This window comes from Rhipicephalus sanguineus, chromosome 9 (assembly GCF_013339695.2).
Source record: "Rhipicephalus sanguineus isolate Rsan-2018 chromosome 9, BIME_Rsan_1.4, whole genome shotgun sequence".
NCBI classification, from domain to species: domain Eukaryota; kingdom Metazoa; phylum Arthropoda; class Arachnida; order Ixodida; family Ixodidae; genus Rhipicephalus; species Rhipicephalus sanguineus.
In genome coordinates, this window is record NC_051184.2 from 37,176,733 (window position 1) to 37,202,699 (window position 25,967).

The window sequence follows — 25,967 nt, forward strand, 5'->3', positions numbered from 1 at the left end:
AAAAAGTACTCATGGTTAGAGCGGCGGAACTACCTAGCCCGGCTTTCTTGCACAGATGAATGGCGGGCGTGCCGCAGTTCTGGGGGCGGCGCTTGTATATATTCTTAGGTTGTAACCGGCTATACCTGAAAACCCGAAAGCGCAAATCGAAGGTGGCCTTCTAGAACGGAGACAGGGGCTGGCCAAGTTTCGCGGTACTTTAATTCCAATAGAAGCCCATCTCCCGCTTTCAGTTCGCCAAGATGCGGCTGCGGGCGACAGAAGCTCACGCTGCATGTGAGACGTCTTCGACGCGAAGGTTCGCGCCGTACACTCCACTACGCCTTGGGGTCCTCGTTCTCTTTCTTGGCCGCGCGATCGACCTTGGGCGTGACAGTGTTGGTGACGACGCTGACATCGTCCTCAGTGGCAACGTCGGCCTTCGCGGGCATACCCTGGATGAAGACGTCCTTCAGAACCGAAGTAGGCCGCTGTGGTTCCGACTTGGTTCTGGACGAGAAGGGCAGGCTTTCGTCGGAACCTATCCCGGGCGAGGTGGCCGGTGAGCTGAGGACCAGGCCCTGAGTGGAGGAAGCTATCGTGACGTCTTCCTCGGCATTGACACGCGCGGCGTACGCCTCGGAGACGCTCCTGTCGATGCCGTGTCGTCGGACGAAACGGATGTAGTTCACGTAGAGGTCGGGATCTTCGGGACCCCAGTCGTGTGCCGGCTTCAGACATTTCGCCCAGTCCTGCGGGGCCGGTTATGACAAGGAGGTTTTAGAAGAATTGCTGGAGCGGAAAGTATGTTGCACAAGTGAAGCCGCACCCGCCCTAAGATGGCTGCCGCGGCCGCCATCTTAATAGGGGCAGGATAATACTTCGGCATCGAACAAAGGAAAAGGGAGCGTTTTTCGGCCACGACCTACAACTTCAATATCAATTGTTTTTTGCAGGAAAGATGCTGCTTGACGTGGTCCTTGGTGTTATTGGTATCTACGAGGAACCGCGAAATTCTGAGATCAAGTCCTCACTACTCATCTTGACATGTTACTTTCGTTGGGAACAACAATCCCTTGTTTGATAATTAGCCTAGCTTTTACATAAAGAGGGAAAAACAACTTGATCTCTAAGCTAGCACCACCTGGAAAGAGCATGTTTTCGAGATAAAGGGTGGGCAAGCGCCGGCTTCAATTTTGCCGGTAAGACCACTAGCCATGAAGAAACAACGCGCGTTGTGGTTCCTAGTTTAAAGTTACGAGGGTATTTTACAGCCAGATATTGAATCCAGTATGTTACAGTTAGGCGCACATTCATTACAATTGATTACGCAGTCAAGGTATTGAATCAACATCGTATGGTTTTAGTCAACTTGTTAAGTACCATATGGTGTCATTTCAAATAAGATCCCCCATCCAGTCGTTGAATAAAAAAAAAACAATGTTTTCAGTTAAGTACAGTAGGGTCTTATTTGTAAGATGGATTCTATAGTGAGACAATGAATAAGTCTAGCGTCTTCACTGTCCTTCATAAAATATATTGCCACTTTTTTCGTGCCGAGCGATGAGTTAGCTAAGGCAGCCCAAAGTTTGACAATGAGATAACCGAATCTGATTAATCACAATCGGGGAATTCGCGCGATAGAAGTCGTCAGCACTTCGCTTGCTGTACAGGGTGGGGATAGTGAAAAAACAAACAAAACATGACAAATAATCGGAGCACTAGCAGAGCTATCGAAATGCGGTGTGCTTCACAACCACTACGTAGGGTGTACACATTTCCTTTACACGGCAAGCATTCTTCTGCGTACAGGAAAAAAGCGTGAACTGTCACTGCACGTACGAAGTTCTTCTTCTTGGCGTAGATGAACGCGAAAATGGGAACTTGCGCTAGGCCGATGACAACGAAGAGAACGCCGAGGATGTCGGCCCACAGAGGGTAGAGGATACCCCTGGTCTCTGTGCGAGTGTGCGTCATCACGGAGCGAGCCACGATCAGCTGAAAGAGTCGCGCAGAAAGATGCGTTAGTTGAATATGTTTCGAATATGTTTCGAAGTGATTGCGTCTGCACGCTAATCGAGACAGAAGAGTGCCACGGGAAGATGGAGGAACTTAGAAGTGACAAACCGATCCACCCCAACCACCCCACCACCTTCCGATGTCTATTTTTGGAGGGGCACTGACAGCAATTTCCGGAGCCGAGTTCACTCCGGCATACAATTCTCCTGTATACAGAGACGGCTGTGAGCAAGTGTGAATATCGGTGAATGCTGATAAGATACTTTATTTTGACATTAAAGTCGACTTTCGCCTGGCACACCTAACATCGACAATATCGTGACGTCAGGCTAGAGTGTCAGTTCTGGTTACTTTGCGCACCAGTATGGCTAGTTGCAATGATATCAGGTAGTAAAATCAACAGGGAAAATGTTGTATATGAAAGAAGACGACGATGCTCGCGTAGGGACATTAAATAAGAAAGATGATATTTATTCATAGGATGCATCGTTTCTCTGTGTTCTAAATACAGCACTTATCAACATTTACTGAGCTTCACACTCGCGAAGAGCAGACTCTGTATAAAGGAGATTTGTATGAGTAAACACCTTGGAAAATTTGTGTCAGCTAGTACCTTCTAAGCGTGCTGCAACACCGAGAATACACCACTAATCAACATTCTTACTGAGGCAAGGCCTTTGGGCTTTCGCATTCATTTGTTTCAACTGCATTAATGACATTTTTTGTAATACTCGCTTTCAAGGCATTACAAAAAGCTTGCAGATCAACAAGATTCCTGACAACGACAACGTGTAACTTGTCAAAGCCGACATCTAACAGCTGCAGGCGATGCGGCTGTGCTGAAGTGTCTTCCGCTACTGCTGCTACCTTGCTAACACAAATAAGCTTCCGATGCTATACATTTCAACATCGCGTAGGATCTGCTTGTTTTTCAATTGTTGGCCTTTTCCAGATTACCCCTTTAACAGTAAGAGCGGCCTTTTTCTGTTGTAGAAGCCAGATTTAGTAGTACATGTTAACCTTGCCTTTCTATTCGCGTTCTGCTTTATCGTAGCTGCGAAGGAAGACGAGGCGCGTCAAGGGCACAGGAGAGCACGGTTGCCTTTCGGTTTGTTCTTACCGTCAATGCAATCGGGCACACAACCACCCAGCACAATTTCATGAAGGGACTTGGCGGTGAGCCCAGCATGTACTCAACGTCCAAGGAGATCCTTTGCGGGCCTGCAATTTAGCAATGAGCGCGATAATTTTTTTTTGAAGGCGACGGCCTTAGATGCCTCATCAAACACGAAAAGTGACAGTCGTTAACACAAGGTGATGCAAAAAAAAAATGATGTGACGGCGTCATCACGACGTCACATATACAAAACTGGGTCGTCGTAGTGACGTCATCTTGACGTTACATAACGAGACGTCACATGATGACGTCATCACATAACATCGTCGCTTGGCCATAGGTGGGTATATGACCCACCTATGCCCATTTCCATATACCCAAATACCACCTATGGTATTTGGGTATATGGCCTTTTGTATTTGTTGAAAGAAGAGGAAACTATTTCTAGCTGACTTTGAAAATTAATTGTAAATTCCAGGCCGCGTGCTGCGCTATAACGTTTGGCTCGCGTGTTCTCAGAAGCCTCGACTACCGATCGGCAGTGTTTTCTGACCATGCAGAAAAAGTGTCGCAGGGCCCCTTTAACTTTTCCCAGATTCTTATCAAGAGCTTATTATCAAGCTAAAAGCTACGCAGGGGTGTTGAATCTCACCGTAGAACCAGCACACGGTGTACAGTTCCATGACGGCGATCATGGGCAGTATCATGCCACCGATGTACGTGTCGATGAGGTTGAGCACGTACAGACCGCCCTGCGTGGAAAGTGGTTGCGTGTTGATGTCCTTGGCGCGTTTTGAGCAGTAAATTAACAATCTGGGGTTTTACATCCCAAAACCGTTTTCAGCAGGAAATCGAAGGTTGTATGTACCGATGCACGCTCAGGGCGCCGGTGGCGTGTCGGGGCGTACTTGTCTAGTAACAGTAGTAAACTTATGAACGGAAAGGAACGTGAGGGGCACCCATCCTGTCTAGAGCGCATAGAGCATGGGAGCGCCCGACATAGACATAGCTCTTGTCCTGTCCTATGTGTTCCTTTGTGTTCGTGTTCATGGTTTACAAAGAGGAGACCGGGCTACACGACTGCCGTCCGGCACGAGCCTTGTCCGTGTCCTTTTGAGTTGTAAACCATGAACGTAATCCAATTCGCCCAATTTTCTATCTTTATTTTGCTTTCCTGCGTGGTCGTGTTTTTGGCGCCAATTTACTGTTGTTACAAGACATGCACCGACTATCCCTACAGCGAGTACTACTAGCGCACTTGTTTATAGATGTACGCTGGTTTGTCAGAGTTGGGGTACATATTAGAAGACATATGCCGATAAAAAATGATAAACGCTATGATAAAACAGCCCAGTTTCAGGGCTGCTTGCACTGTGTTGATTATACAGCGTGAGAGTGAGAGGAAGTTTCAGTTGCTTTTTTCTTTCGGGGAAGTCTGCGAGCGTATGTAGATATTATATACGAATTGCTCTGCAAGTTTCACATTGCAGGTTGCCCCTCGGTACATTATCCGTTAAAATAGCGCTTCGTCAGCTCACCTGCGTTGTCATGGAGATGCCCAGAAAGAAACTGACGGCCGAAGTCACGATGGACAACGTAGCCGGGTACTTCCTAAGGAATGTGAACTCGTCCTTGAGGGGTACCAAGAACGACTCGAACATGGCGAACTTGAATCGCGTAGGGCAATAAAGAAAAGCGTTAAATTTAGCGCGTGTGTCGCGGTGAAAAGAAAGAGCATGAAAAACAATGGCAGCTTTGACACCACATAGATGAAAGTAACCGTCTAAATCTGGAGTTCTCCTAGCTTCCTAGGGCCCCCCTCCCCTCTTATGACAGCCGCTGGTTGAATTCTACAAAGCTGCACTCGAGCTGTTCACGTCACACTCATTCAGAACATTTACTGCATGGATATGCATGGAGACCCTGACATAACCAAACGTAACCTAACCTAACCTCTTCGCTACGTGCCTCCACATCCGTGGGCATGAATTCTTAAGCAAATTACACGGCAGCAATCTATTCAGTGTCATTCAAAACTCGCGCCTTCGTCGCCCAGAGCGTCCTTTCCCCATACTTCACAATTCTTCTGCAATGCTCCAAGAGAACAGTGGAAGTCAGCGTCAGTGGCTGGTGCGCGAACAAAAAACGGCAGAGGGCAGATCGTGCAGCGCGCGGCTGCTTAGACATAACTGCTTAAGGTTTTGCAATTAATATCTTTTTTTTTGCATACAAAGTAGTGTGAACAAAAGTATAATGCTCCTTTTCTTCTGGAATCGCTTGAAAATATTTGAAGCACTGAAAGCCAGCATTCACATTTATATGCGGTAGTCTTGCAATATTTGCAACTAAAGTCCCCGTTGTTGGACACCCATTTTTATCGTTTGAAAATGAAATTCTTGTCGCATTAAGATTTTCCAAAGTGCATCTCTCTATCTTGCCTAGATCTTTGTTCCGCAGTGTAGAGACTAACCTAACTAACCTAACAGCTCATTTGCCACGCTTCGAGCACGAGTTACCTGGCTGTCGACGGCGAGGAGGAGCAGCATGAGGAAGAACGAGAAGGCCCACACGTTGGAACCCGGTATCAAGCTGGCTGCCTCGGGGTACGCCACGAAGGCGAGGCCGTGGCCTGGAGGCAATTTGCACAGCAAGGGGGCGTCGTTACGATAAGGCGTTACTGAGGCGAAAGCCTTAGATGCTTCATCATACGCGAAATGTGACCATGGACAAGGAGGCACACTCAGCCCAAGCGCTGGTTGAAGACAAGCTTCCTCTGTATTTGCTGAATTCTTGTGCTGGTTCCCATAGGCGTGCGCAGGGTTCCCCATTAGGGGGGGGGGGGGGCGAAGGTTCATCGCAGCCCCCCCTACTAAGTCAATGTACGAGGCAGATTTTGCCCCCCCCCCCACTTAGGTGACTAGGAGGGGGGTCAATATATCGGGCAGATATTGCGCCACCCCCTCTTAGGTGACCGGCGGAGGGGCGGTCGCCCCCCCCCCCTCCTGTGTGCACGCCTATGCTGGTAACAAGATCTGACTACTGGTACAGACGAGTCTCGTCGCCGGTGACTGACCTTTCTCGGCGACGCTCGATACGGGCAGATCCAGGTTGTGGGCCATGTTGCCCAGCACGGCGAACACAACGAGGGCGCCCGCGATGCTCGTGAAAAAATCGGCCATCGTGATGATCATGATGTCACTGAGGAAGAAGACGAAAAGGGCCTAGTATTTGTCGAGGGCAGCGAAGCCACTTCACGAGTGACAGGGCCGTAACCGGGAATTTCTTTGCGGTGGTGTTTGCATTCAGAACGGTTACCACTTAGAAAGGTTTAGACTGGCTCATTTTCGTGCATGAATCAATCATACCGCTTACATCTAATAGAAAATTCTGTAAACGAATTGTTTTAAATTAGTTAAACAGTTTTTGTTAACTCGTGCTCACTGTCAAGGCGTGCATACATTTAAGTGACACTCAAAAAACAAGGGCACGAAAAAATTTGGGGGTGTCAGGGCCCCCTAATCTCCCCTTAGTTATGACCCTGACATGGCATAAGCCGCGATGCCCTATCGGAAAGGGGCGTTCCGAAGCTCGACAGTGCCTGGCCTGTAATTCCTAAAGAACGTCGTACATTGAAACGATTACGTGTGCATAAAGGACACATACATGTCTATAGGCGTATAAAGGAACCGATGGCAGGTGCTATAACGTAATGAGTAAATCAATCAATCAATCAATCAATCAATCAATCAATCAATCAATCAATCAATCAATCAATCAATCAATCAATCAATCAATCAATCAATCAATCAATCAATCAATCAATCAATCAATCAATCAATCAATCAATCAAATCAGGTACGGCAAGTTCTAGACAAGGGGACCTCTCCTCGTTAGTATCTGTCTTCCTGTGAACATTGCCTCAATGAAAATTACGGAGATTCACACCTGCTACCGACGTTAGTTTTGGCAGGGGAGGGCGGTGATGTTTGTTTTGTATCCACTGTTCTGGCTGTCACTATCGAAGAACACGCACGTGAAAATACACGGCCATGCGTTTACGTGGGCAGTCAGCATCTATCCGGAGTGCACGAGCTTGATGCAGCTATAAAAAGGGGGCAGCGGGGACGACCACAGACCAGCACTAACGCAAATCGATTTACCTAAGCGCTCAAAACATGCCCCGTAACCATCATGCTGATAATGTCGATATTCCGCAGATATCGCAGGAGCAGGAGGAGATTACGGTGAACGCTGTTGCAATGAGGGTTCTCTGCCCCTATAATTTGCGAAGGCCGAAGAAAATGATTGCATCTGACGGAATTTCAGGGTTACCTCTTTCAACCATGTCATTGTTCCGGTGCCAGATTCGCGACTCATTACAACATGGCGCATTTTATTTATTTATTTTTTTCATTATAGTGCAGGCCATAATTTTTGGCCCATGCAAGAGGGGCAATACAAGGGATATAAATATAATGTAACACAACAGTGGTAGAACACAAGATTGAACGAATATAAAGGAAAATGTCAGGACACCACAAACGCCGACTAACGAAAATGTTGTACATGTACGTACATTATTCACTCAATAAAAGTTTTTCTAAATATTTGACAAAGCTAGAGGACTGGAAGAAGACCTCAGTGAGACTGTTCTACTCAAAAACGGTCCGCGTAAAAAAAAACAACTGAAAGTTTTCGTTCTTGCAAAAATTGGCTCGAGCTGATGGTGTGGCGTGTTCATCTAACGGGAACTTTCTTGAGTATAGTAGGACGTGGTACGGTCGGTTTATTTGTCAAGTGGTTGGGTAAGAATAACAAACCGGGCATTTTCCTGCGTACTTGAATCACTGGATGCGATCAATTTTCGTTATCCTCGTTGGTGAATCTAAACTTGCATATTTGTAATAGATGAACGCTAATCGTCCTCCTTTGTTAATATAAAAATGAACTGTAAGCATGAAACAGCGAGCTAACAATGCCATTCGACGATGCGGCGTTGCTCACCGGCGGAGGTCGTTTCGGAAGTCGTTGAAGCTGGCCATGCATATGATGGTGCCCATCGAGGCACCGAGCGAGTAGAAAATCTGCTGGCACGCCTGCTGCCATACCTGCGATATCAGAAGTCCGGCATGCAGCAATCGCAGCTTCAAGTTACGGCTGCTCCCATTCTTGCCAAACCACCCGCGGTGGAATTCTGCCGTGCTATTCTGGACACTGTCAAATTCCACCATCTTGTCAAATTGCGCCATTTGTCAACTCTGATTGGTCCAGAGGGCTGCTACGGCCTCTGCGATTGGCTTGAAATACCGCCATTACGAAATATAGCAATATGGCGGAATCCGCCTCTTTCATTTTCCTGTGCTGCCCTCTGCCATTTTGGTAGGGGTTCGGTAGGGGCCGGGACAACCGGTATTGCCAGAAGTAATGCCTCGAAGATGACGAGACGTTTCGCGACATTTCCGCTAGGGGAGAGCGCATGCGCGGGGGCGCCGTGAAAAATGCGGATTTGATAGTGTCTACAATAGCGCCAGACTGCTTAGGGAGAGGGAGAGAAAAAATTGGAGGTGACCCTAATTCTCGATATAAGTGTCCGGTAGTGGCACCAAGGAGGTTTGAGTGGCACTCGCACCTGAGCATTCATGTTAGAGTGACCTGGAATATGGGAAGTGTCCAAAGCGCCGGCTCCCGCGTGGGCCTTTTGCGGTGAACTGCCGCGCCGCGCCGCTGCTTTAGGAACCGTGGACTTTCCGCGCTCGGGAAGCGCGCGTAATGGAGGGGCGTCTGCTGCGCGCTGTAGCCTTTCAAGATCAAATTAAATCTTTATTTGAGTTTGTACATACAAACTAGGGATGGCGAGAAAAAAGCAGCGAATTTTACGCCGCTTGACGAGCCTGGCCATCCTTACATGTCAGCAGTAGGCACAAAGCAGAAACCACTGTACAGAGAGATCGTGTAAGTATTCGTGCATCTGCAAAAAAATAAAGAAACAAAAAATATTACTAATAAAAAATAATAAAATTGACAAAAAGACCTATGTGTCACAATTGGCAACAGTACTGTGAATGTAAAACAATAACACAGATTGATACAGTATATGAAGACATGAAAACATTTGATATTACGGTGGCACAGATTGCCGAATAATGCTGTTGCGAATAGCAGAAAGAGACATAGTATTTAGGCAGTCATAAAATGAGGTATTCAAGAACTTTCGCACAGTATAACTCAACATAGAAAAACCATAATTTGTTCTACACTTTGGTAATACGTAACTACTTTGTACTCTGGTGTCATATGATGAGTGGCGAAACGTAAGTGGAACAATTTTAGAAAAAAAGGAATCATTTTTTTCTAGTCATTGTTTTATAAAACATGCTAATCTGTAGTCGAATAATTTGTTTACAGGTACGTACATATTATAATGTAGGAAGATATGCTTAGTGGCCGAATAATAGGACCCATTTACAATTGCGAGGAGCATTTTATTTTGCAGGATTTGTAGTTTTAGTATGTTTGACAACGTTGTATTGCCCCAAACTAGCAGGCAATAGCTTATGTGGGAATAAAAAAATTCATAGTACAAAGCAAGCTTAGCTTTGGTTGGAAAAATATATCTGCTACGCGAAGTGATTCCTATGATTCTAGAGAGTGTTGAAGAAAGATTATTAACATGTGCATCCCATGACATTGTATTGCTCACAGTATCGCCTAGGTATAAGGAGGGCCGTAGAAATACTTGTTTTCTTTTAAGAAAGAAAAGTACTGCTTTCGTTTTCTGTTTGTTTACTTTCAAAAAGTTAACTGATGACCACATGGCAAGTGATGAGAGTGCGTCGTTTGCGATTTCTGCTAAGTGTTGTATATGATTGGAAGAAAAAAATAGGCTGGTTTCGTCTGCATATATAATGTATTTCGCATGAGTGCTGTTGTTAGGAACATCATTTATATATATATACATTGAATAGCAGTGGCCCCAAAATGCTACCCTGAGAGACGCCATTCGAAATACTTAGAATCTCTGAGGCGTAATGGTTAACGACTACGTATTGAGACCGTGAGCCCAGGTATGGCTTTATTAGGTTAAGGGCGTGTCCACGTACACCATAGTGCTCTAATTTCGCAAAAAGAACGTCGTGATTTAAGCAGTCGAATGCTTTGCTGAAATCTACAAAAATATCAAGAGTTAGGAGGTGTGTCTCAAAATTTTTTAATATGTATGTATTCTTTTTAATATATATTCTTTGCGCTGAGTTTCCACACAGGGCACTTGAAGTCTACTTAATTTTTAAAATGCGGTGCGGAGCGGAGCTTATCCCTCTTTAAGCGTTGTGTTAGTGCTGGGGCAAGAACAGAATGCAAAATAACCGTGTGTCCAACGGCATCAGCGCGGCCTAGTTCCGGTGATAGAGTTCGAGAACAATAATGCATGTTGCTGGGCGAGTCGGTCGTACATCATGAAACAAGGTGCTGCGCAAAGTAAACACGGACAAGGAAGTGAACGAGGACGGGCGCAGTCTTCGTTCACTTCCTTGTCCGTGTTTACTTTGCGCAGCACCTTGTTTCACGAGTTCGAGAACGTTGGTGCGTGCGTAATGATGCGCAAAACGAACATGCACAAGGAAAGAACGAAAAAAAAAAGATTGTTCTCACGGGCAATCGGGAATAACATCAGCCATGCAAGAATTAAGAGTAATAAAAAAAGCAAACTACACGCGCAGTCAGCTGAAATACTTACACGCAGTGACCTCTTCACACTACGAGCTTTTTACTCATGGTCTCCAGTGGTTTGCTAGCCATATGTACACTGCTTTATTCGGTAATTTGTTAGTCTCCTTTGGTACTTTATTATGGACAAAGCACACCGGGAAGACGTAAGGGAAACAAACGAAAGAGTAGAGACGGTCATACGACCGAAATGCTGTTGGCTTATTTTTTCTTCTGAGGTAGCGTACAACAAGGCTCACCGTGCGCAAACATTTGAAAGAAAAGCGATGCCAGGTAAACTAACCTTATTCCACAAGTTTTTGCATAAAAGGCGTAATATAGGAAATGCTTTACAAATATCCAGAAATCATGAAATAAATTTACAAATACACCCAGTCTTGCCGTACAAGTTAAATAGCTGCCTGAACGAAAATACGGTAAGAAATTTACAAATATGAAAGTGTAATCTCTCAATCACTTCAGAAAAAAATTGGTCAAATACAGATACCTCTAATCTACCTAGCCTGAAAAAATGCAACGTGCGATTATATATATATATATATATATATATATATATATATATATATATATATATATATATATATATATATATGTATATATATATATATATATATCAGTATGAAACGTTCGCGCGATAGGCGTACATTGCTGCAAGCCTTCACCATACGAAAAGAAAACAGTTTCAAACAACTCATTCTCAACTTCAGACGTTTTCACGGTTCTCGGAGGTTAGCGTTCGCGCGGTTCAGAGACCATACAAAAAGATGTGGACGAGTAGTTACATAAAATGCAATTGTTTCCGGGGCAATTGAGTGCGCGTCAACAGGGCACCCGACCGCCATTTCCCGCTTTTGTAGCGTTAGCTACACTTGCCTAGCTGGAGCCGATTTCGCGTGGAGGGTCATGAGCCGTGCTGCGCATGCGCGAGGATCAGAGATGTCGCACAGTGGGTCACCGAAGCTGGCATCTGACGCGCTCTCCGACACCGCCGCGCGCGGCTCGCCGCCGCTGGTCTGCGCCGCATTCGAGAGGAGTGACGTCGTAGCCATAGACACAGTGGCGCCGGCGCGCGCGCAGCTATTCGCCTTCGCTGTGCAATCACCGTCTGACACTGCGCTGGGGCCGCTTGATAGCGCCTCTGACTGGCGTTTGCAGGCGGGTAACGCCATGGAGAAGGAGAGCGCAAATGCTGCTCGATGGCGCAGAAGAGCCGAGAAGCTTATCTCATCGGATCCCGAAGTAGTTGCCTGGCAATTAGCGGTTCAGCGTACGAAGAATGAACGGAAGAAGGCTAATAATGCTAGACAATCGGAAAGTTAAGAATAATCAGCTGAACCTTTGAAGCCACTGCAAATTTTTTCCTGATGAGCTCAATATATAGCGTCCACCACGCTTTCGTGCTGAAGCTCCGAAGTACTTAAACAGCGTGCCTGGTCATCTCTTTAATAAATATAAAGAGAAGACTAGATGGGTAAAGCAAGCCTCTTTTGTCCCGCAGACGCGTGCAATCAGCTGCTCTGAGGTGAGAATCACGTTTGTTTTCGGGCGATATCTCATAACATGAAGTGAGGCATACACGATGTTGCACGGTTACAATTTCATTCACTTTGGTTTTTCTTGTTCTTTATAAAGCCAGAAGCTTTAGATGCCTCATCAAACACGAAAATTGATCGTCGGCGTCCGGCGTCACCAACACGAGTGATGCACAATATCACGCCATGACGTCACCATAACGTCACAGATAGACAAAATTTGTGACGTCACTATGACGTCATTGTGGCGTCACTCAACGTGACGTCATATAATGACGTCTTCACATCATATGGTCACTTTGCATTGCCTCCGTAATCTGGGACCGATCATGGAGGCAATGTAAAATCAGGTGAGGTGCAGAAAGCTTGCAATGCCTTCGATCCTGTGGGCAGTCCGAAACCACGTTATGTGCAGAAAGCTTTCGGAGAGGGGCGGGGGAGGATCAATGCATCGACCGACGAAAAAGAAGATGGCTTTCGTTTCCGAGTCGTCTCAGGCGAATTGCAAAGGGACCATGTTTTTTACAGCGAAAGCTGTTATGAGATCATTTCACCGGCCGTTTTTGGCGCCGTAGTTGTCCGCCGCCGCCGCCGCCGCCGCCGCTGCCGCCGCCGCCGCCGGTGTCCGTAACCAGTATCGCTCGAAATAAGAAAAAAAAGAATAAGAAAAAAATTCCAGGATGGACCGTGGTTCGAACCTGGGCCCTCTGCGTGGGAGCCCAGTATTCAACCTCTGAGCCATGCCGGTGCTTGAAACTGCTTTGCAAAAAGGTCCTATACAGGCTTCATGTCGGGAAGGAACCACATTAGCATATGCAATATAGCGTGGTAGAAGAGTAAAATAAGCACCAAGCGTCGCACAGCGCGAATTTTGTAACCAGGCGTCACACAATGCGAATTGCGCAACGAGTAGGTTGTTGAATGCTTCAAACCCATTACAAAGGGTTCTGCCATAATTCTTCGTCGTCATCAGGCACAGCATCAACAAAGCGCGCATAATGCCTTACATGCGTTTAGCAGGTACCACGGCTCTGCGTAGAATGACGAAAAATGGCACAGTGCCTGCTGCCTACTTCTCCAAAAATTACAATGATTTATAGCGTAGTGGGTTCCTCGCAAGTGCCCTTGTATTGGTTGCCAAGGAAGCCCATAAGCGCATGATCCATTTCCTCGGGGTCTCAGTAAAATTACAATGATTTAGAGCGTAGTGGGTTCCTCACAAGTGCACTTATATTGGTTGCCAAGGAAGCCCATAAGCGCATGATCCATTTCCTCGGGGTCTCAGTAAAATTACAATGATTTATAGCGTAGTGGGTTCCTCGCAAGTGCACTTGTATTGGTTGCCAAGGAAGCCCATAAGCGCAGGATCCATTTACTCGGGGTCTCAGTAAGGTTCTTCGCCCCCCCCCCCCCTTCTCTCTCCCACGTCAACGTATGTTATACAGCATGACGGGAGAGGGAAATAGCGACCGGGCGTAACCCAATGCAAATTACATAACTGGTGGGCCGTTTAAAGCTTCCAACCCATTACAAAGGGCTGAGCCATAATTCTTCATCGTCATCAGTCGTCGCGTCAACAAAGTGCACATAATGCCTACAGACGTGTAGCTGGCGCCTCGCTTCTCCGCAGAATGACTTGTATTGTAGCCCCAAGAGAGCTTACAACGGGCTCTAGAAATGCCGCTCTTCCAGCTTTCGCTTTGACTGTGCTGCGGTTTCAGCGCAGGCCTGGCGTTTTAACGCGATAGCGTTAAAGAGCTCGTATCGCAGAAATTCCGCCGTCGGCGTCGGCACCGTTGGTTGTGAGCGAAAAATCATCATCTTGTCCGTGACCGAAAAATCGAAAAAGCTGCAAATAAAATAAATAATAAAAATGTTGGGTCCGAGTGAGCATCGAACCCAGGCCGTCTGCGTGGCAAGCAGGTGTTCTACCACACAGCCACGCCTCTGCTTGGAGATCCACTGAAAGTAACTTTGATGCTTCCCAAAAATACGCGTCCTGTATACCGGTGTCACAGTACGAGATGCAATATTGCAGTAATATTGCGTGGTACAAGTGTACATTGCCATCGAGCGTCACACCACGTCAATATCATAACGACTTGGTGGTTTACAGACAGCCACCCATTACAAAAAGCACACACATTACTGCGCGTATTCCCTTAAGACCCCGTAGTGGGTGCATCGCAGCGTCGAAAAAGGTTCTCGCGCATAATTGCTCCTGGTTTAAAGCATGCTACCCATTACATAAGGCACACACCTTATTGCGCGCATTCTGGTAAACACTCGTAGTGTTCGAAGTGCGCCCTAGGGGCAGGATATTGCTATCGCGTTCAACTCTTAAAGGCGAAGCTTAAGCGTCCCCCAATTTTTTTATGTTTTTTGTTTTTGTTTTTGCGCATACATTTTACCTATGCGGTCAGTTCTTCAAAATGTATGGGTAAGTCTTACACGTTGACACCGATATTGATGACCACCACGTTTTTATCACCTGACGAAGACAACTCGTCAGACCACTCGTCAGAATTATTTCTGGCCGACGAAAGTTGATTTGCGCGCCACACGGCATATTATTATTGTTAGTCGTTACGCAAATGGCAATCATGTCAAGTAAATGATGCCATGACCTATCGGTCATGATAGGCATACATTCGTGCCTCTCCACGCCAATTTTCCTGTATACCAAGTGAACGAGACGCGAGTTACGCGAGTAATTTTTTACTTTTGGTACCGCGGCCACGCTGACGGACACATTCGGCTTCGCATGAAAAGGCTTGAAACAGCAGAGCGCGGGAGGCAGCCTGGTAAAACAAATCGAGCGCACGTAATAAAAGAAAGGATATGAAGGGTGCAAGCGCGTCAGCATGAGCTATAGGCTGTGTAGCCATTTACTATTCGTGCATATCTGCTACGTTCTCCTGGTTAACTCCATTTTAGTCTCTCCTGCAGCAAGTTTACGTTCGTCATTCCACACGAAAGTAAATTAAGCGCCGTCTCGCACGATGAAGTGCGCGCAGAATGCGGTCCTCAAACAGCCGCGTAAGTGTAGACCATCGCGGTGACAAAGCAGCTGAAAGGAAATATAAAAAATTCCCGTTTCACAACGCCCAAACGCGTTCTCTGTGCGATGAGTCTCTGCATTATTAAATTCCCACAATTTTGGCTAATAGTGGCCAAAATATCAGGTGCCTAGCAGACGCTCGCCGCTTTGGCGCGTCTTCCGCCGCGGAGCAAGTCCACGGGTCCGGCACGGCAGCGTCGCGGCAGTTCACCGCAAAAGGCTCTCGCTCCTCCCATGCATTCGCGTGGCTCCTTGGACAATCCCCCTATTCCCCTACTCTAGGTCACTCTATTCATGTTCCCAGGTGTATCCCCTGGGTTAACATTGCGTTTCACTGCACTCCCGGAGCGGATCTCAGAGGCTACGCAGAAAGAAGCGCGTGAATGGGATCTGCTCCGCCAGGTGCCGCAACGATTCCAACTCATTCAATAAGTTTTCATTAATGATCCTGACAGTTAATTGGCCCTTATCTTGAGTAAACGTATGCTTCGACATCATGTGTAACCAATATAACTCTTAACTTGAACCGGCACGATAGATTTCGTACCTCTCATTTTTTACAAGGCACTTTCTGAATATTCGAAAAAGCGGAAGTGCTCCACAGGAAGTGCTCAGAAGAGAAACTGTAGTGTCACTCTTTGCTCGTGCCACTAATAAGATACGGGTAACTTACGAGGCCGGATAGTATCTTCTCCCATTGTGGGATGAACAGGTAGGCGATGCCCGTGCCCGCTCCCGGTAGGGTGACTCCTCGGACCAACAGCACGGTTAGAATGACGAATGGGGCGGGAGCGGTGATGTACACGATCTGTACGAGACGAAAATTAGGAAGCAAAATTCTTACTAGGACTCAATCACTGCAATGATCGCGAGAGATTAAAGATAATATCGCGTTTTAAAAGTCTTTTTGAAGTTGACGCGTTGTACTGCACTTTTCACATTTAATTCATTTCTTGTTTTATGTTACTGTTTTCACATTTTATTAGGAACCGGATGCGAATTAAGGCATCGAAATTGTAAACCGAAAGTGAATTAAGACCGGAAGTAAAGACCGGAAATGAATGTAAGGGCAGAAGAGCGTAAGGACGTCTTTATGTCCACTTAGACAATGTGGGCGGTAGTGGCCTAAGAAGACTGCCTTAGGTGTGATGGCTGAATTTCAATGGTCGTTCTGAAGAAGCCGCTTGCGTGATGCGGCAACTGCGCATGGAAAATGCTCAAATTCGAAAGAAGAAGCCTAACAGGGAGGACCGAAAAGAGGTAATACCTACGTAAAGACATTAATGACATTTTCAACACAGAACTAAAGGAATAACACATTACGTGCCATATATGCAGTCTTTTTTTCTTGACCTAACCGTCGTTCGCCCGATTCCTCTCTAGTAAGTTTCAATCCCTAAGCGATAATAGAATACTTTTAGCACGAGAAAATAGGCGTTATTTCTGAGAGTTATAGTGCAATTGTGTATTGCGCTGCCGTTCAGGCCACGACTGCCCAAAAATCGCACGCGCGCGACGGCACCAATAGAGAGCTTTGCGTCCCTTAGGCGCTCGGTTGTAAGTCTAACGTCCTGTCGTAACGACACGGCCACATCTTTCAATATCTGCGGTTTTACGTGCCAAAACTACGATATATATGATTACGAGGCACGCCGTAGTGCATGTCTCCGGAAATTTCGACCATCTGGCGTTCTTTAACGTGCACTGATATCGCACAATACCAGGGCCTCTATAGGCTCCGTGCAGACGTAACTCCGCTCGGCGTCCCTAGCGGCAAGAAGCGCAGATTTGGCGGGATGCTCTGACGCGCTCGCAATGGGGTGAAGTCGAGGAACTATGCCTTTTACGATGGCTATACTTTTCGTGATTTTCGCGCTTGACAAGTGACCAGAGCGACGGTCCGTCCGCGTTATCAACGCGATCAGCCGGCCGCAGGTGGTGAACGATAAGAGTTATATAGCATAAAACATCGCTTCGCGCTTGCACCCCTGCTCGCTCCACGCTCCCGCTGTTACGTCGCGAGGTATTTTCGCGGGCAGTTCGTTTTGTGTCGGTTGCGCTGTTTGTAGGAATGCCGAACTCCAGGAATAATTGTTGCGTTGTTGGGTGCAATAACAGCTACAGGAATTCTCCGGGCACGCGTTTTTACCGGTTTCCATTCAGAGAATATGAACGGAATCGGCATGAACGGTGGATCGCACTCGTTCGACGGCAAATGAAGTTTTGTGAATAGATGGGGTATTTTTTTTTTCTTTGCGAGTGAGAATTCATGGATGCTACATTGCACTACAGTAACGATGGTTCTAATTGGACACCCGGGCCGTACAGCAGAATATGCAGCAGGCACATTGTAGGAAATGCCAAGAGGCGCACCCAGCACACAATCGATCGATATTTCCTGCGCGCTACAAGTTCACACAAATGGAAAGCGTTTTTTTATTCAGCGGCCGTAACAGTGCAATTGATGGTATCGCCAGTTTCAAGCTGCCGCTGAGTTCGCTGCCGCGTTAGCCCGAGGGAGATAAGTTGTGATTGCTTAGTGAGCGAGGCGGCCCGCGTTACGCATGCGCAGTTTCGCTCAACGAGCTCGTCACCTCCGTTGCTTCCCTCAGCTCATGCATTTTATGTTGCCGCGTTCGCCTGAGGACACACGAGGTCTGGCAAGCAAAAGGGAAAGAAGACGCCTCAAGCGAAGCACCAAAGCACGGCGCAGTGGCTTGCCGCTGCGTGCGTCGTCTGCTCCCATATCCCGCCAAATCTGCTGCCGTGGCCGCTTTGGCGCAGGAGGCAGCGCGCGACTGGGGCGGCTCCTAACGTATGCACGGTGCCCATAGAATTACACCTCCATCCAAATGCGACCGCCGCGGCCGGGATCGAAGCCACAACTTTCGGGTTAGCAGCCTCGTTCTTTCAATCTCGACAACATATGTTCATCACTCGCAGTTATCAGGTCTGCGATAGGGATTCCCGCGGCATTAATGACGTCGTTTGCTCTTTGTTCTCGTTTGTTGTAGCAAACTAAACACACCAGTCGTTGTAGTAATCACTCAACGGTTCGGACACATTGGGGCACGCCCGGTCATGAACTGCCGGTCAAGACGCATATGCAAAAGTTCAAGGCAGGTACTCGAAGTATGAATATATATAAAAAGAGGCTTCCTTCTGATCTGAGGCGCGCACCTTTCCTGACGTTTTGATTCCCTTGAGCAGGGCGACGCAGACGAAGATCCAGGCGATGAAGAGGCTGACCGTGAGGTCAACCTTTATCCTGCCCGGCTCGTCAATGCCGCTGCTGATGTTCAGCACGTTATTGCTGCGAAATGCAAGCCAAAATGAAAGCGAACAGACATGCTTCTGGGCAACTTAATATAACCTATATTGCAAATCAGTTCTGCGAAATCCCGCAAGGTGGCGGAAAGGTTCTGAAAGGTACAGTTGACAACCACTCATTAGTAGCACGAGACCACAAGGAAATCCATAGTGATTTCACAGAAGGGAACTCTTCGTTGCTGACGAGAAATTCGCCTCGGTTTGGGGATAGAACCCGCGACCAATGACTTTCTGGGGTGGTCGCTGTAGCGATTGAGCTAACCAGGATTCAAGCAAGTGGCAGTGCGAGAGAGAATTATAGAAAAAACTCGAAGCAGATGGACACAGAATATTGCAAAAAAGTTCTGCGGAATCTCGCAATATGACGGAAAGGCTATGAAATGGGTAATTGTCAAATGATAATTGATAATTGCCTACAAACGAGTGGTTGTCGATTATCCTTTTTATGCAACCCGTGACCACGCACTGTTTCAAAGTGCCCGAAGCGTGCAAGGTGGCCCCTTCCGTCTTCTCGTTTCACTCACAATATTTCATCCCACACGTCTAAAGCTTAAAAAAATATTAACAGAACATTGAAACACACTGCCAGATAAACTCAAAACCGTGCAAAGTACGCGGTTCCAAATGGACAAATTTGGTGACAATGTCTTCGGCGGGCTGTTGTATTTTACGATGTCAGTGGGCTCAGAACCGGAAGTGTTTTCAAGAAAGGAAACGTCGCGATTACAAAGAACACCACTGTTGTTAAAGGGCTCCTAAAGAGCCTCTGAAAATTCAAAAAAGAAAAAAAAAACGAGCTCGTTATTCTCTCGAAGTTTCTCGTCCTTCTGGCGCACTGAACGGTGATTCACGTGATGTCATCAGTGAGCATACTCTCGATTAGTCCACATACGAGAAATATCAGTTGTGAATTGTCTCCTAATCTGCTTTGCCATACAGTCGCCCACCTGTTCATCCTTGTTTCGCATGATTAGAGTGCTCGATCGACTGATCTCACTTCATTTCGTGTTTCCGACTGAGCAAGCGGTTGGTAACAGCGTGTAGCCGACAAGCGCGAAATCCTGATAGGCTCAAAGCTAAGTATTGACATTGTACACGTGCTTTATGAAGACATAAGTGGCGAGGAGGAGATAACGCTTGTAGGAACGGTAGTGAATGCGAGAAATTACTCCCTCGTCTTTGGACTCGGAGTGGGTTAGGGGCCCTTTAAAGGGGTACTGACACGAAAGTTTTCAGTTGTTTTTTTGCGTCAAACGAAAGGCCAAGCCCTCAAGAGCCTAGAAAAGGTAGTGCTAAGCGCGAGTGCACCCTGAAAAAGCAATTGCAGTATGTTTTTAAAAGCTAGTTTCGGTTCCTACTGTACCCTGACGTCACAACACGGTATGAGCTTCTCGTCACGTGCTCGCACAATATATAGTAACGTTTCCACGGCCGCTCCGCACCGTGGCTCCGTTGGTGACGCACAAGCGGCCATTTGAATGTTTTGGTGACGCACAAGCGGCCATCTTGGAAGTTTTGGTACCTGAGGTGATCACAACTAGCCAGACTGCTGCGTGAAGTCACCAGAATTAGTACTGTAGCCTGACGTCAAGCTAGTGTCGATGTCGGTGGGTGCGCCGTGGAAAAATTGACTTTAATATCAAATTAAAATATCTCATCAGCATTTTCTGAGCTTCACACTTGCTCAGAGCCGTCTCTGCATACAGGGGATTTGTATGGCAGAGTAAACTCGCCTTCGAAATAAAAGGTGTCAGTGCCCCTTTAAGACAAAAAAAAAAAGCGAGTTCGTTGCCACAAAACGACTTCAGCTAGCATTGGCTGACGTCATTTGTGACGGAGTTGCCACGCCATATCTGACGAAATTAATGGCGGAGAACAATGACAGCCTGTGTCTAAGACTCAACAAGAAAATTTAAATTCATTGTGTTATAAAACTTTCTGCCTGCTATTAAAGCCAATTACGGCATCTTGTGGAGTCAAATGCTCATGCTTGTTTCTGCCGCCTGCTAGTGACTAAAAGCCATCAAATGTACACTATATTCTTCGGGTATTATTAGGAAGAGTGAAGGCGAATAATTTTTTGTGCATGTTCTCAACCAGTTGTTGCATGAGCGTTGACCTGTGTATGTGCGAATCCAAAGGTTTGTTGACTGTCCTAGCATCAAACGTCGGCTTGCAGGTACTGCCATGGCTATTATAGTGTTCACTGAAGATAAGAATCCTTCTGGTGGTGACATCAGCCGCAGCGACAATGGTGACTCACTAGAAGAACTGCTCGGCCGCCGTTTGCGTGGCGTTGGTGCAGCCACGCGTCAGGTTCACGTAGACATCTCGGGGCACGTAGAACTCGATCTCCTTGTGGTGCAAGACCACCGTATCGTTTGTCTTCTCGTTAAGTGTGCCGAACCTGCAAAAGGAAAGAAACACAGTTTAATAGAAGCCCAATGTATAGCATCCCAACATAGCCAGGTAAGTATGCGGCATACAAGTCGATGGCCGCCATGCTTATATAAAGCTTTTGGATCGGCACCTTATGCCATGTCCGCTTAAAAGAGACTTCAGTAGTCGGACAACGCGCAACCTTTCGTTAAGGCGTGCTCCACGGCTTGAGAATGCTGTTAAAACATAAGCCTATCTTACGTCGCCCGAGTCCGAAATTGCACTACGCATGCGCAATATGGTACCCACGTACACTTCTTATAAGCTGTCGAAATGTCAACGTCCATTAAAGGGTTGATGAACCACCCCTCGGGCTTGGTGAGAAAATAACATCTTGCGGATAGCAGACACTGCTATGAACAGCTCAGAATAATCTCGCAGTCGTCCGCGGTAAGGGGAGTTTAGATGCGGAGCGCGAGGTTGCCATTTTATCATGCACCCTTTGTTCATACAGAGGCCTGTGCTCACTCTCTTCGGAGCTGCCGGCGCCTGCAGTTTGACGTCCAACAGCAGACATCATACTATTGGTCAATGACCGACATGAATCAAGAGCGGCCTCTGGATGAGCAGCGCGTCTTGCCACGGGGTGCCGCCGTGCTGCATAGTCTGCTAACATTACACAGTGAACCATACTCGCGCACAGGAATCGCAACGGGGGAGGGTGATCGCGTTTCATCTCGCGTGCTAAATGTAATGACGCGCGCTGATGCAACATCTTTCCCCCGGGCCATCACTCCCTGTATAGCTTCCATCGCGCTCGTCGGGACGAGGGAAGAGAGCGCTTAAAGCGTGCGAAAAATCCCCTGTAACTCCGCTCTTCACGAATTCGAGAAGTTTATGCGGCAATCTATTCGTAAGGCAATAAACTCCGATTCTGACTTCATTCACTGATTACTTCGAAGAGTAGCTCAGAACACCTTTAAGCGAGTTGAAAGTAGTCTGCTCAGAAGAAACATTTTCACTATCGTTCACAGCTTTAGAACGCAAACATATAGCTATTGAAAACTACTCCAAGTGCGCTCGTAGATCCTACTCACACTCGGTAGAGATCGTGTGCTATGGTCCGGCAGCTGATGTCGGTGTCCCGGACGAAGCAGTTGCTGTCGGCCCATTCGGGATCGCACTTGCTCCAGGGAAGCGGCGACTTGAACGAATGCACCATGTACACCAGAGCGTACGCGAGCAGCACGTTGAAGTACAGGCACACGAAGAAGCACGCGTACGTCATGCACACCCCTATGCCTGCGATTGGAGGGTCAAGGGACAGCGAACTTGCAGGTAAAGAGGATCAGCGTGACTGCACGCACAGGCGTGTGCACAGGTGGAAGGGAGGGGTAGCCACTCCTCTCTAATACCTCGCATTTGCATCGCGTTCTCATCGTAAGTGCCTCAGTGCGTGGGGGCAAGGAAAACGAGGAGGGGGGGGTGCAAGAGCGACCCACCTTTGCAGAGCGGGAAGCAGTTGAAGGCGTGCGTCTGCCCCAGGCTCTGGAACTGTCCCAGCACGAGCTCGAGGTAGTACATGGGCTTGCCGACGGTAATCATCAGGATGGTGTAGGGAATCAGGAAGGCGGCTGGATGTTAAGACGCGTTGATGAACAATACATTGCCTTTCGTTCTATTTATTATTACCTAGTATGCAAAGTGGGGAGTGTCACTCTAGTCTACATCGAGGACGTCGACAACAAATGTTTAAAAACGGTGCCAATACGCGGATTGGTGACAGGTTGAATCAGCCAAGATGTAACTTGGAAACATTCTTTAGAGACTGCGTTACATAGGGCAAATGATATGCCAATGGTTAAGTAGAAGTGACCACCACAGTGAGTATATGTCGCTGAAAAGAGGTCAAAAAAGCTTGAATTGATCCTAGCGTGTTCAAAGAAGGAATATATTTAAACCTAACGGGTCTGCAAGAGGACTCGTCTTCGTCAAGGACAAGACTTACGAAGACAAGTTTCCTTGCCGAAACGTACGTTCCAATTGAATTAGTTGTTTGAAACGAGTTGAGCAGTTGGATCCTCCATACTTCTGCGTAACCTGATGAAGACGAGCCGTCTTGCGCCATAGACGTTCCTTGTTCGACCTCCGCCGATTACATACAAGCCAATGAAGTTGAAGTTGAAGTTGAAGTTTATGGAAACACGTTAAACGGCAGGGTTTGATTCTAGCCAGCGATAGTGGTCAGACTGTTTGCAGCTGGCCAGAGGTGGCCGTTGTGTACGTCAGGTGCCGAAAGCACTGTTATTTGTCTCCAATTTTTTTAAAGTTTCACATTTTGGTTGTAGTTGGAACGTCTTGACTGAACCGCGCTATTGACCTTCTCAGACCCAACGTCAAGATGCACAGCTCCAGCAAACCTCTATGAGAAATTTATTTTTGCTTACAAAGCGGTGACGATAAAGTGGTTGTCCTAGTAAGCGTATAATGATTGATATCTTCCAGACTAAAGAACACATTTTTTTTCTGGCCAAGATGCACTTCGCTAACATATGTGAATTCTTTTGCGCCGTATGAAGAGTTAAGGGCACTAGCCACTGTCTTTATGCGAATGAAGTTGTCTATAACAGAGTGCTAGAGTTCAACTGCTCAGTTAAGTCTAGCGTTCTGTCCTGTCTCAACCTTTTTTTTCTCTTAGTCGTTTTTTGTGCGCTGGCAACTATGCCACAGCAAATGCATCAGCACCAACTAGCCCAGCTTTCCCCGTTATTAATGAGCAAAAAGCCAGTGTTGTGTCGGCGGGCCAGTTCTGAGAAAACAACTTCATATGTGCAAAATGAAGAAACTTCGGTCGCGGGGTCTCACCTCCACCGTTGGCGTAGGCCATGTACGGGAATCGCCAGATGTTGCCCAGGCCCACGGACATGCCGATGCAGGAGAGGATGAACTCCACCTTGTTGGACCATTTCTGGCGTTCCGGCTCGCCGCCGGCGGCCTCGTCTTCGTGTGGTGCCACAGCCTCCTCCTCCGGCTTGGCAGGCTCCGCTGGCGACACCCGCTCCGCCATTGCCTTTCTTCCGGGCCCCAAGTCTCGACGTGCCGTGCCTCGACCTCCGCCTTTACCGGCGACCCCGGTGGCCCGCAGCTGATGCCGGTCAGCCCTGCCGCAACCGCAGTCGAACGCTTCTTCTGTCTCGCGGAGCCCGACTCCGCGAACCGCGTTGCGTTCTTCTTCGTCTTCTTTCAACGCACGCTCCACGCGTCACAGACCATTGAAAGCTGATACCGATGATAATAGACGCGCCGGCCAATTGTGTCCATCGTTGTTCCAAAAAGTTACACGGTCCTTTATGCATTTGCCTCGAATGGAAGGCGAGATTCACCTCCCTTTTATTGCGATAGCAATTATATGGACAGTCTCGGCTGGTTTTTGCCGCCGCCGTCATGCACCTCGTATGTATAAGTATATATATATATATATATATATATATATATATATATATATATATATATATATATATATATATATATATATATATATATATATATATATATATATATATATATATATATATATATATATATATATATATATATATATATATATATGTATATAAACGTCCCAAAGCAAAATAATTCAGAAAAATGCTTCCGAAGCGCGGAATCGAAAGAGCGACCGCTCGCTCCGCAGCGCGTGGCGCTAACCGCTACGCTACAAAGCGCAGATCCTTCCACTAGCTAACGGCGAGCGTTATATACACACCCTTTACCGCTGAAACGACTCAGAGACGGCATGCGCTTATAAGCGTTTCTTCATTACCAGCGAGATGGCGCGAGGAGCGACACGGGTGCATTTAAAGGTCGTCGGCCAGCTCGCTCGCTTGTTCTAATATTTGCGCAGGGAGAACCTTGTCCTTTTGCTGTCTGCTCGCGCGGTAGTTGCTGCCGGGGGGGGGGGGGGGCAGATGTTTCTGCAGCGTAGCAGTGCGTCCATCACAGGCCGCTTTTCTTGCTATCGCATTCATTGCTTCGCCCTTGCGGCGAAACTGTGACTTTTTTCTCCTTGTTGTTCTTCATATGAGCCTATCGTATTGATCCTTCCACTCCCGTGAAAGCTTGCTGTACCTAACGTGGTTTTGCACTGCCTCCAGGATCTGAGGCATTGCAATATTTCTGCACCTCACCTGGTTTTGCACAGCTTCCGTGATCTTTTGATGAAGCGACGATGTCGTGCGATCGCGTCATCCTGTTACGTCATGTTCTGACGATCTGTGACATCATTCTGACGATATGTGACGAAATTTTGGCAATTGAGACGTCATGACGACGTCACGGGGTGACGTCATTGATGTCGCCATGTTACATAGAGGTCGTGCGACTTTTGGTACGCCGACGGCCCACGCATATGGATGTAAATATCACGTCACTTTTGATCAGCTTTTATTAGTTTTTTTCATCATTCGTGTTGACGCCGAGAATGTTTAGCGATGTATCGTCAGGTCTCGCAAAATCTCCAAAACTTCTTCACTGATGAGACATATAAAGCTTTCGCCTTAAAAGAGCAAATTCTGGAGTGGAGAAGCAACGCCGAAGAAAGTAGGGAATTATGATAAGATCTATGCCCCAGGCCACGTCACCTGACCAGCTGCTGCAGCGGCACTCTACTTAACCAACGGCGTTCAATAACATTATTATATTACGTAGAGATTAATACTGAAGTAAGTAGTCGACGATGAAAGATAAGGGAACAGTCTTACCGAATGAGTTTCCGTGCAAGGCTTTTGCTCATCAAAATCGGTGCCGAATAGAAAGTCACGGGAGATGA

The 25,967-nt window shown here is 47.1% G+C and overlaps 2 protein-coding genes across 2 annotated transcripts; both read right to left on the reverse strand.

Annotated features, from left to right (window-relative positions):
• Positions 1-222: 222 nt before the first annotated feature.
• On the reverse strand, positions 223-1,976 carry LOC125759744 (uncharacterized). Its single transcript, XM_049418837.1, has 2 exons — positions 1,822-1,976; positions 223-731 (listed from the first exon to the last, which is right to left on the reverse strand). The coding sequence occupies exons 1-2, from the start codon at positions 1,954-1,956 to the stop codon at positions 318-320; spliced, it is 549 nt and encodes a 182-aa protein (XP_049274794.1). The 5' UTR covers positions 1,957-1,976; the 3' UTR covers positions 223-317.
• A 1,067-nt stretch (positions 1,977-3,043) lies between these two features.
• Positions 3,044-24,209, reverse strand: LOC119404999 (sodium- and chloride-dependent glycine transporter 2). Its single transcript, XM_049419411.1, has 13 exons — positions 24,008-24,209; positions 22,645-22,776; positions 22,240-22,444; positions 21,027-21,170; positions 18,614-18,746; positions 16,107-16,241; positions 8,120-8,223; positions 6,189-6,313; positions 5,632-5,744; positions 4,654-4,782; positions 3,768-3,867; positions 3,119-3,219; positions 3,044-3,052 (listed from the first exon to the last, which is right to left on the reverse strand). The coding sequence occupies exons 1-13, from the start codon at positions 24,207-24,209 to the stop codon at positions 3,044-3,046; spliced, it is 1,632 nt and encodes a 543-aa protein (XP_049275368.1).
• Between the last annotated feature and the right edge of the window lie 1,758 nt (positions 24,210-25,967).

Bases quoted from the DNA above. Each gene is read 5' to 3' on its own strand.
- LOC125759744 (XM_049418837.1), bottom strand. From the start codon at position 1,956: ATGACGCACACTCGCACAGAGACCAGGGGTATCCTCTACCCTCTGTGG. The intron at 732-1,821 runs GTACGTGCAGTG...CCGGCCCCGCAG, and splicing joins ACGCCAAGAAGAAGAACTTC to GACTGGGCGAAATGTCTGAA.
- LOC119404999 (XM_049419411.1), bottom strand. From the start codon at position 24,209: ATGGCGGAGCGGGTGTCGCCAGCGGAGCCTGCCAAGCCGGAGGAGGAG. The intron at 18,747-21,026 runs GTGAGTCACCAT...TGCATTTCGCAG, and splicing joins GCGGCCGAGCAGTTCTTCTA to CAATAACGTGCTGAACATCA. The intron at 5,745-6,188 runs GTCAGTCACCGG...AATTGCCTCCAG, and splicing joins ATCGAGCGTCGCCGAGAAAG to GCCACGGCCTCGCCTTCGTG.